Source organism: Pongo pygmaeus, chromosome 14 (assembly GCF_028885625.2).
Source record: "Pongo pygmaeus isolate AG05252 chromosome 14, NHGRI_mPonPyg2-v2.0_pri, whole genome shotgun sequence".
Classification (NCBI taxonomy): Eukaryota; Metazoa; Chordata; class Mammalia; order Primates; family Hominidae; genus Pongo; species Pongo pygmaeus.
Window position 1 is genome coordinate 82,239,546 of NC_072387.2, and position 18,475 is coordinate 82,258,020.

At 35.4% G+C, this 18,475-nt stretch overlaps 1 protein-coding gene across 8 annotated transcripts in view; it reads left to right on the forward strand.

Moving 5' to 3' along the window:
• PIBF1 (progesterone immunomodulatory binding factor 1) overlaps positions 1-18,475 on the forward strand; it is a 233,896-nt gene that overhangs the window by 117,296 nt on the left and 98,125 nt on the right. For all 8 annotated transcript variants that reach the window (XM_054446984.2, XM_054446978.2, XM_054446979.2 and 5 more), the window contains 2 exons: positions 9,107-9,257; positions 17,691-17,781. In XM_054446984.2, the coding sequence (XP_054302959.1) occupies positions 9,107-9,257; positions 17,691-17,781 (242 nt within the window). The remainder of the gene's footprint in view (positions 1-9,106; positions 9,258-17,690; positions 17,782-18,475) is intronic.

Below are 18,475 nucleotides of genomic sequence, written 5' to 3' on the forward strand. Positions count from 1 at the left end.
CAGCGTTAGACAAAATCCAGCATCGCTTTATGATTGAAACCCTCAGCAAAATCGGCATACCTTAACGTCATAAAAGCCATCTATAACAAACCTATAGCCAACATAATACTGAATGCGGAAAAGTTGAAAGCATTCCTCCTGAGAACTGAAACAAGACAAGGATGCCCATTCTCACCACTCCTCTTCAATATAGTACTGGAAGTCCTAGCCAGAGCAATCAAACAAGAGAAAGAAATAAAGGGCATCCAAATCAGTAAAGAGGAAGTCAAACTGTCCCTGTTTGCTGACCATATGATCATTTACCTTGAAAACCCCAAGTACTACTCCAGAAAGCTCCTAGAACTGATAAAACAATTCAGCAGAGTTTCTGGATACAAGATTGATGTACACAAATCAGTAGCTCTTCTGTACACCAACAGCGACCAGGCAGAGAGTCAAATCAAGAACTCAACTCCTTTTACTAAAGCTGCAAAAAATAAAATACTTAAGAATATTCCTAACAAAGGAGTTGAAAGACCTCTACAAGGAAAACTACGAAACACTGCTGAAACAAATCATAGATGACACAAACAAATAGAAACACATCCCATGCTCATGGATGTGTAGAATCAATATTATGAAAATGACCATACTGCCAAAAGAATCTACAAATTCAATGCAACCCCCATCAAAATACCACCATCATTCTTCCCAGAGTTAGAAAAAAACAATTCTAAAATTCGTGTGGAATCAAAAAAGAGCCCACATAGCCAAAGCAAGACTAAGCAAAAAGAACAAATCTGGAGGTATCACACTACCTGATTTCAAACTATACTATAAGGCCATAGTCACCAAAACAGTGTGGTACTGGTATAAAAATAGGCACATAGACCAACAGAACAGAATAGAGAACCAGAAATAAACCCAAATACTTACAGCCAACTGATCTTTGACAAAGCAAACAAACAAAGTGGAGAAAGGACACCCTTTTCGACAAATGGTGCTGGGATAATTAGCTACCCACATGTAGGAGAATGAAACTGGATCCTCATCTCTCACCTTGTACAAAAATCAACTCAAGATGGATTAAGGACTTAAACCTAAGACCCAAAACTATAAAATTTCTGGAATCTAACATCAGAAAAACCCTTCTAGGCATTGGCTTAGGCAAGGATTCCATGACCAGAAACCCAAAAGCAATTGCAATAAAAACAAAGCTGGCCAGGTGCAGTGGCTCATGCCTGTAATTTCAGCACTTTGGGAGGCCAAGGCAGGCAGATTACATGAGGTTGGGAGTTCAAGACCAGCCTGACCAACATGGTGAAACACCATCTCTACTAAAAATACAAAATTAGCCGGGTGTGATGTTGCATGCCTGTAATCCCAGCTACTGGGGAGGCTGAGGCAGGAGAATCGCTTGAACCCGGGAGGCAGACGTTGCACTGAGCCGAGATTGCGCCATTCTGGTGATGGTGCATGCCTGTAATCCCAGCTACTGGGGAGGCTGAGGCAGGAGAATCGCTTGAACCCGGGAGGCAGACGTTGCACTGAGCCGAGATTGCGCCATTCTGCTGCACCCTGGGCAACCAGAGCGAAACTCCGTCTCAAACCAAAAGCAAAAAACAAACAAACAAAAAAAAAACAAAGCTAAATAGCTGGGACCTGATTAAAGAGCTTTTGCACAGCAAAAGGAACAGTCAACAGAGTAAACAGACAACCCACAAAGTGGGAGAAAATCTTCACAATCTATATATCTGACAAAGGATGAATATCCGGAATTTACAGTGAACTCAAATCAGTAAGAAAAAAAACAATCCCATCAAAAAGTGGGCTTAGGACACGAATAGACAATTCCCGAAAGAAGATATACAAATGGCCAGGAAACATGAAAAAATGCTCAACATCGCTAATGATTGGGGAAATGCAAAACAAAACCACGATGCAGTACCCCCTTACTCCTGCAAGAATGGCCATAATCAAAGAATCAAAAAGCAGTAGGCTGGGCACGGTGGCTCACGCCTGTAATCCCAACACTTTGGGAGACCGAGGCAGGCGGATCACCTGAGGACAGGAGTTCGAGATCAGCCTGGCCAACATGTGAAACCCTGTCTCTACTAAAAATAAAAAATTAGCCAGGCATGGTGGCAGGTGCCTGTAATCTAAGCTACTTGAGAGACTGAGGCAGGAGAATCACTGGAACCCGGGAGGAAGAGGTTGCAGTGAGCCAAGATCGTGCCACTACACTCCAGCCTGGGTGACAAGAGCGAGACTCCTTCTCAAAAAAAAAAAAAAAAAAAAAACCAACCAGTAGATGTTGGCATGGATGCGGCGATCAGGGAACACTTCTACATTTCTGATGGGAAAGTAATCTAGTACAGCTGCTATGGAAAACAGTGTGGAAATTCCTTAAAGAACTAAAAGTAGAACTACCATTTGATCCAGCAATCCCATTACTGGACATCTACACAAAGGAAAATAAGTCATTATTTGAAAAAGATACTTGCACACACGTTTATAGCAGCACAATTCACAATTGCAAAATCGTGAAACCAACCCAAATGCCCATCAATCGAATGGATAAAGAAACTGTAGTGTGCGTGTGTGTATATATAGATATGTATATATATGCATATATACATATATGCATATATAATATATATGATGGAATACTGCTCAACCATAAAAAGGAATAAATTAACAGCATTTGCAGTGACCTAAATGAGATTGGAGACTATTATTCTAAGGGAAGTAACTCAGGAATGGAAAACCAAATGTCGCATGTTCTACTGATATGTGGGAGCTAAGCTATGAGGACGCAAAGGCATGAGAATGATACAATGGACTTTGGGTACTTGGGGGGAAGAGTGGAACGGGGAAAGGGTAAAAGACTACAAATATAGTGCAGTGTATACTGCTCTGGTGATGGTTGCACCAGGATCTCACAAATTACTGCTAAAGAACGTACTTGTGTAACCAAATACCACCTGTACCCCAATAACTTATGGAAAAATAAATAAATAAATAAGGGCCATGTGGCTTTAAAAAAAAAAGAATTGATTGTTGGCATCTGAGCCTATAGTCTCTGCATCAGTAGGCAATATACCAAGTGGCTGGTATTAATCTTTCCTCAGCTTTTAAATACTAAGTAAACCCCCAAAATAAAATGGAAAGAAAAAAAGCTGATCCAGTAATTTTACTTAAAGGAATTTTATCTAAGGAAATAGAGATACGTATAAAGGTTTATATAAATGATGCATGTTGCAGCATTATTTATTATGTAAAAATTAGAAGTAACTTGTGTCCAACAATAGATAAAGTTTTCAGTTAGCATATTATAAATTGTATATTTTGCTGTGTCCATGCACTGCATGTTCTTGGGTATTTTAGATTTGGGGAAAAGGCTAACTAAAAACATGGAATGAAGGATGCAGTTAGGAAATTAGTATGGTCTTGACTATGGTTTACATGTTCAGTAAAAATCATCAATGTACATAGAAAAACATTTGAAGGAAATAAATCTTTTTTTTTTTTTTTCTTTTGAGACAGTCTCACTCTGTCTCCCAGGCTGGAATGCAGTGTCGCATTCTCGGCTCACTGTGACCTCTGCTTCCCCAGTTTAAGCCATCCTCCCACCTCAGCCTCCCAAGTAGCTGAGATTACAGGCATGCACCGCCACGCCCAGCTAATGTTTTTATGTTTTTCGTAGAGACGGGGTTTCACCATGTTGGCCAGGCTCATCTCAAGCTCCTAACCTCAAGTGATTCCCCCTGCCTCAGCCTCCCAAAGTGCTAGGATTACAGGCATGAGCCACTGCACCCAGCCAAATATATCCAGATATTAAAGTTTATTTATAAATGGTATAATTATGGGTGATTTTTATTTCTTCATTCTCCCCCCTAGACTAAGACCTTTTTAAAAATATGCTCCTAGGTCTCAGCCAGAGCCTGGCACATAGTTAATTGAATCGATAGTATGCAGTACTTTGTAACTGAATGTCTATTAGGCAGTAAGCACTGTGCTGGGCCCAGTTACACACACAGATTTTAAGAAATGATTCCTATCTTCAGGAAACTAAGAATTTTGAACAGGGCTTTGAATAGAGCTTTCTTTAATGATGGAAATATTCTTTATCTGCAATATCCAGTTCAGTAGCCACTTGCCACGTGTGGTCATTTAGTACTTGAAATATGGCTAGTGCACTGAGGAACCAAGCTTCTTCAGTTAATCTTAATTAAATTAAATCTAAAATTAGCTACATGTATTTAGTGACTCTGGTATTAGACTGCATGCTCTAGACAATTAACCAGAGCATACACATCCTTACTATTAGGCAGTGGTAGGATTTGAAAACTTTTCTCCTTAGTTTTATCATAAAAGAAAAATGGAAGGTATTTTCTGCCCAAACAGAATTTCTTCTGGCAGTATTGGGTAGGGATTGGCCTGTGGGCTTTAGGCTCAACAGACCTAAGATTTGAACCCAGTTACTCACCACTCTCTGGATAAATTACTCATTTTCTTTGGGAATAATAATAGCAACTGCTTCATAATGTTGTATATCTGTTTGGCTTATATAAAACAACCATTTATGCTCAGTACCAATTCATAGAAATCCTCAAAATATTGTTTTGATGCTATAGAATTTTCTTTTAGTTAAGTTGGGAAATGCTAGGAAAATGGAAGTATCCTTTCCCGAAAGATAATTATTTGTTGGGTAAAAGATATTTTTTTTTCACTTTTCAGATCCCATAATAGTGTGCCCACTAATAAACTCAAGCATTTTAATCTTCCAATTTTCCTTTCTGCATATGAAGGTTTATTTTACAGTTACAAAAATATGAAATTGTAGGTCATTAAACAGAAACTACAATGCAAAGAAACTGAAAGTTATTCAATTAGAAGCCTTTCTCAATTGAAAATCAGATATTAAAGTAGTTTCCCCCAAATTATAATGCAATTCAATTACAGGATAAATATCATAAAATAGAACTGGTTTGTCTTTATTTTGGAAATACATGTGTTGCATACATTTGTCATTTATCCAAAATATCAAAATTTTTTTTTTTTTTTTTTTTTTTTTTTTTTTTTTTTGAGGAGGAGGAGGAGTCCTGCTCTGTCACCCTGGCTGGAGTGCAGTGGCACCATCTCGGCTCACTACAACCTCCACCTCCCAGGTTCAAGCAATTCTTGTGCCTCAGCCTTTCAAGTAACTGAGACTACAGGCGCACGCTACCACACCCAGCTAATTTTTGTATTTTTAGTAGAGACGGAGTTTTGCCGTGTTGGCCATGCTGATCTCAAACTCCTGACCTCAGGTGATCCACTTGCCTTGTCCTCCCAAAGGGCTGGGATTACAAGCGTGAGCCACCATGCTTGGCAAAATATTTCTTTTTTAATAGCATTCATTTGATATTTTAAGAACACATAATATAGAAAATACACTTATAATACTAGGTGACAATATTCCTTTACACAGCTGTATGCACTAGATTTTTTTTAATGTCTAAGGTGAGAATAAAATATTTGAAGAAATATACCATAAAGGGGGGTTGTTAACTAACAAATCAGCCTTGACTCATTTTAATGTTTTATTTCTACTTTTTTGTTCTAGAGAAGTTATATTATTTAATATCGCACAACTAGTAAGTGACTGAACTGTGATTAGACCTTAACACCTGACCAACCTCACTTTAAATCCCATACCTTTTTTTTTTTGAGACTGAGTCTCACTGTGTCTGTCACCCAAGCTGTAGTGCGATGGCATGATCTCAGCTCACCGCAACCTCTGTCTCCCAGGTTAAAGCTATTCTCCTGCCTCAGTCTCCTGAGTAGCTGGGATTACATGCGTGCACCACAACGCCTGGCTAATTTTTGTATTTGTAGTGGAGACAGGGTTTCACCATGTTGGCCAGGCTGGTCTTGAACCCCTGACCTCGTGATCCACCCATCTCAGCCTCCCAAAGTGCTGGGATTACTGGCGTGAGCCACCACACCCAGCGTAAATCCCATACTTTTAACCACCACAATATTTAATATTTATTACAGTAATCTCTCCAAGATTACACTTCTGGAAATTACTCTGATTAGTGAAACTAATTAAAGGGCCTCAGAAAATAAAGCCTTAGTGAAAAACATAAAAATATATTAAATATATATGTATGTTTAAAAAGACATAAGCAAAATTTGTAGATGGTGTCTACTTATAAAGCAAATCAACGTTCAGTATTTAAAACTTTTTTCATATACTTTCTTCAGGAAAATGCTGTAGAGTCATAATCTGTTGCAGGTGATTCTCCCACACATCCTTTTTTTATTCCCTTTAGCTGGTTACAAACAAAATTGATTTTATAACCTCCAAAAAATTGCAACTTGCAGTTTGCAAAGGACTGTCACAGACCTGTCCACTTGCTCTCTGGATGCAGGCGACTGGTAATTATTATGCTTTGTTTAAAGGTCATATATGGAAAAACACCTTTCTAAAAAATGTTGTGGTTCTAAAGATTCTGGTTGATAAAACTGAGGCTTGAGGGAATTTCTTAACATTGTGTGCCCCTATTAAACTGAAGCCTTGAGAAGGCAGAGAGATTGTTCATTTATCATTGTGTCAGCAGTGCTTAACACAGTGCCTCTCTCATAGTGAATCCTCAATAAATACTTGATGAATGAATGGTTTGATTAAGAATAATGTAGTATCATAGTTTGAATCTTTTGGTGGGGGGGATTCTAGAAAGTATTTTTAAGACAATTCTTATTTATAATTAATTTATAGAGAAATAGTTTCATGACGGTAAAGATAATGGACTTTTTTGGGCTTTTACCCAATATTCTCATTGATTGTTAACTTGGAGATTATTTATTTTTGCTTAATTATTAATTGGCAAAGGCTCCCAAAGCGTTGGCTTTATATATTTGTCTCTGTTTAAGGCAAAATTATAATTTTGTATTATCATTATTTAATCTTTGTATTATTCAGTTAATACATGTATTATTCAAAGGAAGGAAAATGTTACTGTGAGAACTTTATATTTAATGGATTCCTAAAATTAATGGGCTTATTTTATGTATCCATGTTTAAACTGAAATGTTCATGTATTGATTTTTATTAAAACAAATCTTTAATATTATAGCCTACCATGGGTCCAATAGTCAAGTTCTCTTTGGCTTTTCAGAAGCAGTAATAGGTTTACTTATAACAACCACTCAGACAAATCCACAGAAACAGAAAATTCTCTAATATGGGGTACTAGAGGTATTGGGAGATACCCCACATCAGTAGTTTTTTGGGACCTCTCTTTCACATTATGAAGATATTTTTTAAATTACATCTCTCATAATGCTTTTTAAATCTCTCCTTAAAATAATATCTTATATCCCATTTTCAACATTTTGATTCCTTATCTCTAATCATTTCTCCTGTTTTTCTTCGTGTGGTGGTTTTGCAGGGGGAAGTGGGGTACAAATGAAAAAGTATCAGCTCTGCTGTGGGAATAGTCATTTAACACTGCCTTTACTGATTCTCTCTTTTGACAGTGGAATTAGTTTCATCAGCCACCAGATTCTTAATGAATTACATCCCAATGTAATGAACTCCGTGTAAGCCCCAGATAATTTCACTGAGCAGTGATTTTTTTATAATGAATTAACAAGGTTCTAGAAAACACGTTCCCAACAAACGAGAATAAAGAAGAAATAATGCTAAAACACTCCTTTTGTTTTTTCTGACCCAACCAGAGCCACTGGAAATCACCATAAAAATGCTGTTCCCATTTTATTCCTTATCCACTCTCCAAAGGAATGTATATGGAGAGTGAGGGATAATGTTTTGTTTATTTTGGGGGAAAGTTTTGCTGAAAATTGAAGGAAATGACCTGAAGTAAGTTAAGGAAAATTATAATTTGTGCTCATTGAGAACTGTAAATAGGTCTTCCTTCTCCCTTTTTCCACATCACAGAAAACATATACACATTTTGTATTGTGAACTTTATGTCATTAGAGAAAATAGTTGTCTTTAAAAGTGTTTAATTGTAGAGAATTCAAGATAATTAAATTAGTGGAACTATTTGCATGAACTATTTCATGCAGAATTGTCATATTTCTTACAGTAGCAATAGTACTTTTCAACACTATGTTCTAGGTACTCTGCTAAGCACTGTAAATTTATCATCTCATTTAATTTCTTTCAACACTGTTTTAAGGTAGGCCTTTAAAGAATAAGTAATTGCCTAAGATCACAGCTAGTACGTGTCAAAGCCATATTGAAATCCAAATTTTTCTGGCTCCAAACCACATTCTTCACTGTAGTAGTCTGTTGCCTCTCAGGAAACAGTATATTACTTATGCTGTATTAGAAAGCAGGTGTAATACCACTCCATAATTTAGTCTGTAATAGTAAGTAAGCATTCTAGATAAGTGGAATTTAAGCATTAAAACATTTCCATATCACTAGAGGCATCTCTTTTTTTAGTTAATTTATTGTTGTCATCATGGTGTTTCCTTCAATGAATTACCATTGGAGTGTAGAATTTTTTGCTTGTATACAAAATGACTCCAATTTCCATGCCTTTTGCATCTCATTTTTAATGTGTTTTAGTTGTTCACAAAGGCATTTTCTGATACGGCCTCAAGCAGCACTTCACATTTACCTTTTGATTTCCTGCTTTGAATTTATGACTGTTCAGAAAACCAAAAATGTTATTAAGATCATAGTAAGGGTAATTCAATAAGCTGTGATGGAAAATTGAAAGATTTATTGTCAATATATCGTTTTTACAAACAGCTTTGTAAGCCTCTGTCAAATAGCTTTGATTGCCAGATAAATGACCTCTATGTAAATATGACATTGTATTTTTTTAAATTCTAACAAACGAATGCTAATATTACTCCTATAATTATTCCTAATTTTAAATTCATTTTTTATTCAGCTTATAAAATAAGGATAGGGTACTTTATAATTTTCAGTTAAAAACAACTGAATTATTTACCTTAGAAATAAATATATTTAATTTCCTCATTAGTCATCTTAATTGAGCTACTTTCTCTTAATATTTAAATAATAAAAAAAGCCCTATGTATGTCTTTAACTGTGCACCTATTTAATTCTGCCTTTGTAATTCTTCTCTTTCACTATTAGGTTTTAACCAAAGAATTTTATGGTCTCCAAGCCTCTTCTGAAAAACGCATTACTGAACTTCAAGCACAGAACTCGGAGCATCAAGCAAGGCTAGACATTTATGAGAAACTGGAAAAAGAGCTTGATGAAATAATAATGCAAACTGCAGAAAGTAAGTCTTCCCCCACACACACATACACAACTTTTTTTTTCTGGCAACAAAAGATGCCTGACATTATTTCTAAAACTACTTTGGGACCAGGCACGGTGGCTCATGCCTATAATCTTAGCACTTTGGGCGGCCAAGATGGGCAAATCATTTGAGGTCAGGAGTTCGAGACCGGCCTGGCCAATGTGACGAAACCCCATCTCTACTAAAAATACAAAAAAAAATTACCCAGGAATGATATCGGGGAATCCCAGCTACTCCAGAGGCTGAGGCAGGAGAATTGCTTGAACCCGGAAGGCAGAGGTTGCATTGAGCCGAAATCATGCCACTGTACTCCAGCCCAGGCAACAGAGTAAGACTGTCTCAAAAAAAAAAAAAGAAAAGAAAAAATAAAACTACTTTGGTATATTTTCTTAAAATATAATTAGTGACTATTTCTAAATAAAATTCTGTATTTCAAATATTCGTTCATCTTCATCTTAGAAATTGCAGTCAAAAAAGAAACAGGTTAAATATGATAGCTTTTATCTTTTTAATTTTTTATCAAATTCACTTATTCCAGAATTGTTAAGTATTTACATCTGTCAGGAAGTGGGGATTAGGAGTTCATGGAAATAATTCCATCCCAAGGGGTTTCTAATCTACTGAGAGAGATGAACATAATAACAAATAATTAGAGTAGCAAGATAAATGCTATAAGCAAAAAATATGCAGTTCTCAGTGGAAATACAAAAGAGATCATTAATTAATCCCTCCTTTAAAGGAGGCGAGGAATATCTAAGAGGGGAGATGACACTGCAATTAGTCTTTTTTTTTCTTTTTTTTTTTTTTTTTTTTGAGACGGAGTTTCACTCTTGTTGCCCAGGCTGGATTGCAACGGTGTGATCTCAGCTCACCTCAACCTCTGCCTCCCGGTTTCAAGCAATTCTCCTGCCTCAGCCTCCGGGTAGCTGGGATTAGAGGCATGCGCCACCACACCCAGCTCATTTTGTATTTTTAGTAGAGACGGGGTTTCTCCATATTGGTTAGGCGGTCTCAAACTCCCAACCTCAGGTGATCTGCCCGCCTCGACCTCCCAAATTGCTGGGATTACAGACGTGAGCCACTGTGCCCAGCCTTGGAATGAGTCTTGAAGTACAAATAAAAATTCATTTGATGGTACTGTGTTATAATCTTTGATCTTTAATTTCTGTTTTCCTTTTTTCTTGTTTTCCCCTCTTGTTATGTTATCTTCCTGTCTTATCCCTAACATTAATAAATATTTTAAATTAACATTTCACCATTGGCTGTGATGTTTGCTACAGTACATTATTTGTGTTCAAAAGTCAGATAACCATGGCATTCTTATAAAAATGGGTTTAAACTTCAATTGAAGTTGAATTTGAATCTAGGTAGGGTTCTAATTATTTTAGGCACATTTTTGCATAAGGACTGTATTTACTTGTAGGCCAATGTAAGAAAAACTTTTATTTCTTTCCTGTCATTGTCCTATTTCCCATTTCCAAGGTCAATGTCTGATAACTGCAATAGATTTTAAATTTATCTTCAATTTCTTCACTGGAGTCAAAGTAATCTTTGTAACATTCAAATTTTCATATCATATGCCTGCTTTAATGGCTTTTATTGCCTTCATTAAGACAATAAAGTCAAATTTCTTTACATGACTTCATGATTAGACTCATGTTTATCTTTCTGCTTTTCATATCTTGCCATTCCCCTCCATATCATATTATTGTTTTGAAAGTTTCATACTCTTTCTAATCTCCATAACTTTGCATATGTCCCTTTGTCTAAACAAATTAGGAATAGAAGGGAACTTCCTCGATCTGAAAAAGGGCATTTATAAAAACCAAGAGCTAAAATTGTACTTAATGGTGAAATATTGAATACTTTCCCCATTGAGGGGGAGAGTAAGACAGGGTTTCCTATTTTCATGATTTATATGACATATTAAGTGCTGTATTTGAATTCCTAACCTGTGAGATAAGGATAAGAGAAGATATAAAATATATAAAAATCAGAAAGGAATAATAAGAATCTATTTTCAGATTACCAAACAACTACTAAAACTGATAAGTGAATATAGCAGGATATATAGTCATTACCCAAAAATATACTAGAAGTAAACAATTGGAGAAGTAAGTAGCAACAAAAAACACAAAATACTTAGGAATAAATTTAAGCCAAAAAACCCTACAGATCATTGCTAAGAGAAGTTAAAGAACCACTCCCCCCAAAATCACGAAATACATTGTGAATTCTATCAATTCAGTGTTCTTCTAGTCACAGTGGCAGGAGACTTTTTTGTATTTCATTCATATGGAATGCAAAGGACTGGAATATCCAAAGCAATCTTGAAAAAAGTTGAAGCCCTGTGTGGTGGTGCACTCCTATAGTCCCAGCTACCCAGGAGGCTGAGGCAGGAGGATTGCTCGAGCTTAGAGGTTAAAGCCTGTAGGGTGCGATGATCATGCCTGTGAATACCCACTGCACTCCAGCCTGGGCAACATAGCGTGACCTTCTCTCCTCCACAAAAAAAAGAACAAATTGGAAGAATTGCACTACCTGTTTTCAAGATTTACTATAAAGCTTCAATATCAGGATAATACAGTACTGGCTTAAGGAAAGACAAATACAGCAATGAAACAGACTGGAAAACCCAGAAACAGATCCATACTTAAATAATAATTTCATTTTTAACAAAGGCAGCAAAGCAAACAAATGGAGAAAGGAAAGTTTGTTCAATAAATGGGGCTAAAAAAAATTGGACATCTTTATGGAAGTAAACTTCCATACACCAGTATTAATCTGAGACGATACCTACATGGAATAGCTAAAACTATAAATATGTGACAGAAAACATAGGTGAGTATCTTTACAACGTGGAGTACATTAAGACTTTTTTTGACATGGCCCTTGAATGTAATTATCATAAAAGAAAAACTGATAAAGTAGATGTCATCAAAATTTAAAACTGCTATTCTTCAAAAGACACCATTAAGAAATGAATAGCCAAGCCACAGACTCAAAGAAAATAACCACAATTTTATATCTGACAAAGGAATGATATCCAAAATAAGAAAATATTGAGGAGAAAATATTCACAAAACATAGATTAGACAAAAAAAAAATGATATCCAAATGTGGTGGGCTGAAAAACATCCTTCTAGAGATGTCCATGTCCTGTTGGGCATAATGACTCATGCCTGTAATTCTAACACTTTGGGAGGCTGAGGCAGGTGGATCACTTGAGCTCAGGAGTTCAAGACTAGCCTGACATGGTGAGACCCCATCTCTAAAAAGAAAGAAAGAGAGAGAGAGAAGGAAAGAAAGGAAGGGAAGAAGGAAGGAAGGAAAGAAAGAAAAAGAAAGGAAAAGGAAGGAAGGAAAGAAAAAAGAAAAGAAAGATGTCCATGTCCTAATCTTTGGAACCTCTGAAAGCTGGAAAAGGCAAGGAAACAGATTTCACCATAGAGCCTTCAGACAGAACCAGCCCTACAAAGCATTGACTTCAGGTCAGTGAGGCTGATTTTTGGACTTATGACCTGTAGAGCTATAAAATAATAAATTTGTATTGTTTAAACCATGAAGTCTGGCAATCTGTTAATGTTACCAGTAGGAAATTAATATACCAGAATATATATTTAAAAATTCATGTAACTCAGTGATTAAAAAAAAAACAGTCCTGTTTAAAACATGGGCAAAAGGCTTAAACACTTCACAAAGGAAGACATGTGACTGACAAGTAAGCATAATAAAAGTATTCAACATTACTAGTCATGAGGGAAAAGCAGATTAAAAGCCCAGTGAGATACCACTGTATACCCACAAGAATGGCTGAAATTAGAAAGACTGACTATACCAAATGTTGGTGAGAAGTGGAGCAACTGGCAGTTTCTTACAAAATAATTAAACAACCTAATCAGTGATCTAGCATTTCCGTTACTTACCCAAGAGAGAAGAAAGCATATGCACCTTAAAAGATTTCCACTAGAATGTTCATAGGAAATTTATTCATAATAGTCAAAAACTGACAACAGCCCAGGTGTGTATCTCAAAGGAAAATGGTTAATCAAACCACTATACATTCATGTAGTAGAATACTTCTCCTCACTGGAAAGAAACAATTGACTTACTTAACAACATGGATGAATCTGAAAAACATAAAGTGTACCTTATATAATATACTATGATTATACTGTATGATTATATTATATGGTATGATTATACTATATGATTATAGTATATAGTATGATTGTGCTATGATTATAGTATATAGTATGATTGTACTATATGATTATAGTATATAGTATGATTATACTGTATGATTATAGTATGATTTTACTATATGATTATCTAAAGTTCTAGAAGAGACAGAAGTAATCTATGATGAAAAAAAATCAAGGGGTGGGGGTAAAAATTTTTTTTTTATTTTTAAAAAGACAAAAATCAGAACTGTAGTTGTCTCTGAAGATGATTGTCACCAAAAATTAACTGAGAAAAGTGACATGGAACTTTCCAGGGTATTCAGATGTTCTATATATCTTGATAGGGTTTGTGTTAAACACATGTGTATACATTTCAAAACTTTTACATTTCAAAACTCGTTGAATGGTAGACTTAAAAAATAAAAATAAAATTTATACATGGTGAAAGTTACAAATCTTATTTTTTAGAAAATAACTGTAAATACATATTGAATTATAATTGATGATTTGCATGTTAAACTGTTGAGGAGTGAAGTGTGCAAATGTCCACAACTTTCTTTGAAATGCATCAAAAAAAACAGATTCATGGAAACAGGGATGGATATATGTATAATAAACACATAGTACATTTGATTTAGAATCCAGATGTTAGAGCCAGGCACAGTGGCTCATGCCTTTAACCCAAGCATTTTGGGAGACCAAGGCAGGACGATTGCTTGAGCCCAGAAGTTCAAGGCCAGCCAGGGCAACCTGGCAAGACCATCTCTACAAAAAAATAAAAAATGAACCAGGCATGGTGGTGCCAGCTACATGGGAGGGTGAGGTGGGATGATCGCCTGAGCCCTGAACGTCAAGGCTGCAGTGACTGTGTTCACGCCACTGCACTCCAGTCTAGGTGACAGAATGAGACCCTATCTCAAAAAAAAAAAAAAAAAATTGCAGATGTTGAGTATATGGATGTATACTGTACATTTTTTCAGTGTGTCCACGTGTATAAATATTTTCTTAAAAGCTGCAGAAAAATAGAAATTAATTTTTGTTTTGATACTGTCTAAACCAACTTCAAATAAAATAGATTTACCTGTACTAGAAGATCAGTAACTAGGTTCTCTGTCAGTTCACATTGGAAATTAAAATATACCTTGTCCTTATTTAATGAACACTGATCGATTAACTAAAATTTCAAAGAAGTGAGCACAGACTTTTTTTAGTACTACATTGTGTACAATTTTCAAAGGCTTGCCATTTAATTCAGGTAATTTCGGCTGACTTTTTTCACAGACTTTTTTTAGTACTACATTGTGTGCAATTTTCAAAGGCTTGCCATTTAGTTTGGGTAATTTCAGCTGACATGAAGGTGATTAGGCTTCATTTATTAAGGTGTAGCCATAGCAAATTAAAGTATCTTATTTATACTTGTATTGCTTTCTGTAATCAAATAAGTATTATTTGGATATTTGAGTTTTCAAAGATTTCATCAAGTTGTTAAAAAGTACAAGTATTGCCTAAAAGCTAAATAAACTCAAATTAGAAAAAAAAAAAAACTAGATTTCTAGTTGTTAAATTCAGTTACCTGCCACACATCCTCATCATGCTTATAACCTTCACTAGGCATTTGTCAAATTTCTCAGAACTCCCTTCTCTTTGCTTCTTGAATCACCTGCCTTTGATTGTTTATTTTCCATCATTTAACTACTTTCTGGATAATCTTATCCCTTTCCACAACTTCAGTTACTATCAATAGGCTAGTAATTTCTATAGTTAGACACAGGGTCTCACTGTGTTGCCCAGGCTGGAGTGCAGTGGTACAATCATAGCTCACTGCAGTCTCAAACTCCTGGGCTCAACTGATTCCCCCTGCCTCATTCTCCCAAGTAGCTGGGACTACAGACACATGCCATCATGCCCCACTAATTATTTTTTGTAGAGACACGGTCTCACTATGTTGCCCAGAGTGATCTCAAACTCCTGGCCTCAAGGGATCCTCCTGCCTTGGCCTCCCAAAACGCTGGGATTATAGGCATGAGCCACCATGCACAGCTGAAAATTTAACATTATTTGCATTTCCTCTTTCTTCCCTGAAACTTCCTAATTTTTCTGTACAGTTGCTCTCTGTATTAGCAGATTCTGCATCTCAGATTTAATCACCTGTGGATTGAAAATATTGGGGAAAAGACAATAATAAAAAATAATACATTTTTAAAAATACAGTATAACAACTATTATATATAGCATGTACATTGTGTTAGGTATTATAAGTGATGCAGACATGGTTTAAAGTGTATGTGAAGGTGTAGATATGTTATATGCAGATATATACCATTTTATATAAGGGACTTAATCATCTGTGGTTTAAAACTTCACATACCTTACAAGTCTATGGTTCTGCACATGGACTTCTCTCCTATTCCTTCACTGAATCTCAGCCTCCCCATATCTACCCTATACTTTGTAGCATGGGAAATAGTGGCACTCAGATGCAGTTGCTCTGTGCTCTGCTTCTAAGACACATTGTTCAGATCTCTTTAATAGCATTGTTCAGATCTCTTTAGTAGCATTGACCAATTTGTATAATACATTGTTTCTGTAATTAATCCCTGCTAGAATAGTTATCCCATGATTTATTAATCCATTAAGTATTAAACTCACATTTAGCATGTCCATTAATATCTAACTTACGGGTTTTCCAGATGTGAACTAAATTTACCCCTCCTCTGAATTTAGAACTATTAAGGAGAGACAAGAGTCAGTTACATATCTAAATGTTAGCTCTAGTTGTAGTAGAGCTTATTTGGAGAACTCATCTTGGATCTGGACTTAACCTGCTAGCTGATCATAGTATTGGTAATGGCATGTATGATCTCTTCCATGTGTCTCTCTCAACTAATAATTCTTCCTCAGAAAGCTAATCCTGATTCACCATGAAAGATAGGGACAAAATTAAAAGAAAACAGTTAATGAATGTTTCTAAAATCTTTACTACAGAAGGGCCAATCAACAAATGTATGCATATTACATTGATAGGCATGCAGAAGATGAAACATCATTATGGTTGTAAAATATGTGGCTTTGTTTTAATTCTGAAATATTCCTGAAAGTGGTTTATCTTTTTAACATTAAAATAATGGTTGGTGATAAATAATATTATGAAAGTTTTTATATGTCAATGACTGCTTTTACTTGAGCTATTAAAACTATAGCCTTTGATGAAATACTTCTTTTGGTGTTTTGGGGGTTTTTTTTGATGATGAAATATTTTTTGGCCAGGTGCGGTGGCTCACACCTGTAATCCCAGCACTTTGGGAGGCCAAGGTGGGCAGATCACCTGAGGTTGGGAGTTTGAGACCAGCCTGGCCAACATGGCGAAACCCTGTCTCTACTAAAAATACAAAAAAAATTAGCTGGGCTTGGTGGTGGGCACCTGCAATCCCAGCTACTGGGGAGGCTGAGGCAGGAGAATCGCTTGAACCTGGGAGGCAGAGGTCACCGTGAGCAGAGATCACGCCATTACACTCCAGCCTGGGCAACAAGAGCAAAACTCCGTCTCAAAAAAATATATATATATATTTTTTTTAATCCCAACTTGCAGTAAAATGTCATTGCATTTCAAGTTTTTTACTCAGAAGATGTTAACCTGTTAGTTAAAATTCCTTTTGGGAAGTGGTTTGACAATAGCAGAATTTAAAAGTAAATTATTTTCGCAGAATTTTTTTACGTTTAAAAAAAGTAAGGCCATCAATACATGCTTAGAGCTGCACAGTTTTTAATAGAGTAACCTACATAAGTACATAATCTTATTGTTGCAAATTAAAGTAAAGTTGTTTTGATAAAATAATATTTGTCCTAATTTAAAAATCATTTATCAAGAACAGAATTGATGACTTTGATATGTTATCATTATTTGTTATATTACATAGCATATTTCATGCAAAAAGCCTTTGAGTCCTTCAGAATAATATATGTATTATTATACTTTTTAACAAGAAAACCTAACATGATATGATGCAATCCCTTATACATTTCAAAAATAAATGGAGCAAATTCAAGCAAGGATATACTTTAAGAAATATGCTTCTACTTACAAATGGGCTGTTTAAGATTGCATATTAGTCCTTTCTAATGTTTTTATGCTCCCTAATTTGTTATAACCGCCTTTATTTTCACTTCTGCCATCTTTTTTAAAGGAAAAATAAAGTTATTTCACATTATACACTTTAATATTTTCCAGTTGAAAATGAAGATGAGGCCGAAAGAGTTCTTTTTTCCTACGGCTATGGTGCTAATGTTCCCACAACAGCCAAAAGACGACTAAAGCAAAGGTAAAATCAATATATATTTATTTTATTTATCTACTCAAGCTGAATGTAATTACATTTGTGCTTTCTGATAATGTGCTGAGTTCAGTGACAAAGTCCTTTATTCTTACTCTGCATAAATATTAAATTTCTTACAAAATAAAACACTAATAATCATGTATTTCATATATATTTAAATAAATTTAGTGGTTTGTAGAAGTGTACATAAGAATTTCTGTAGAATTAGATTCGATTATAAGGACCTCGTTTTTATTTTCACATTAATTTCAGGTGAGCTACAAATGCTTTGTATCAAGAATATTCGATTAAAATTAATTGTGCTTTTTTTTTCTTTCTCTCATTTTTATTCATCTGCCTACATTCCCTGACATACACGTTAGGGAGAGTGATATGGAATTAATGCATATATTGTAATTGAAACTATAAAAGGCTTTACAAAAACCAAGAGAATATTTAGAAGATCCACTAGTTATCATGTGAGATACTGTTTAAAAGTACAGTCAGCCCTCTATATCCATGGGTTTCACATGTGTGAATTCAACCAACCGCTTATCAAAAATATTCAAGAAAAGAATGGATGATTGCATCTATGCTGAATATGTGCTGACTTTTTTTCTTGTCATTATTCCTTAATAGTTATTCACATAGCATTTACATTTTGTTAGATATTATAAGTAATCTAGAGATGATTTAAAGT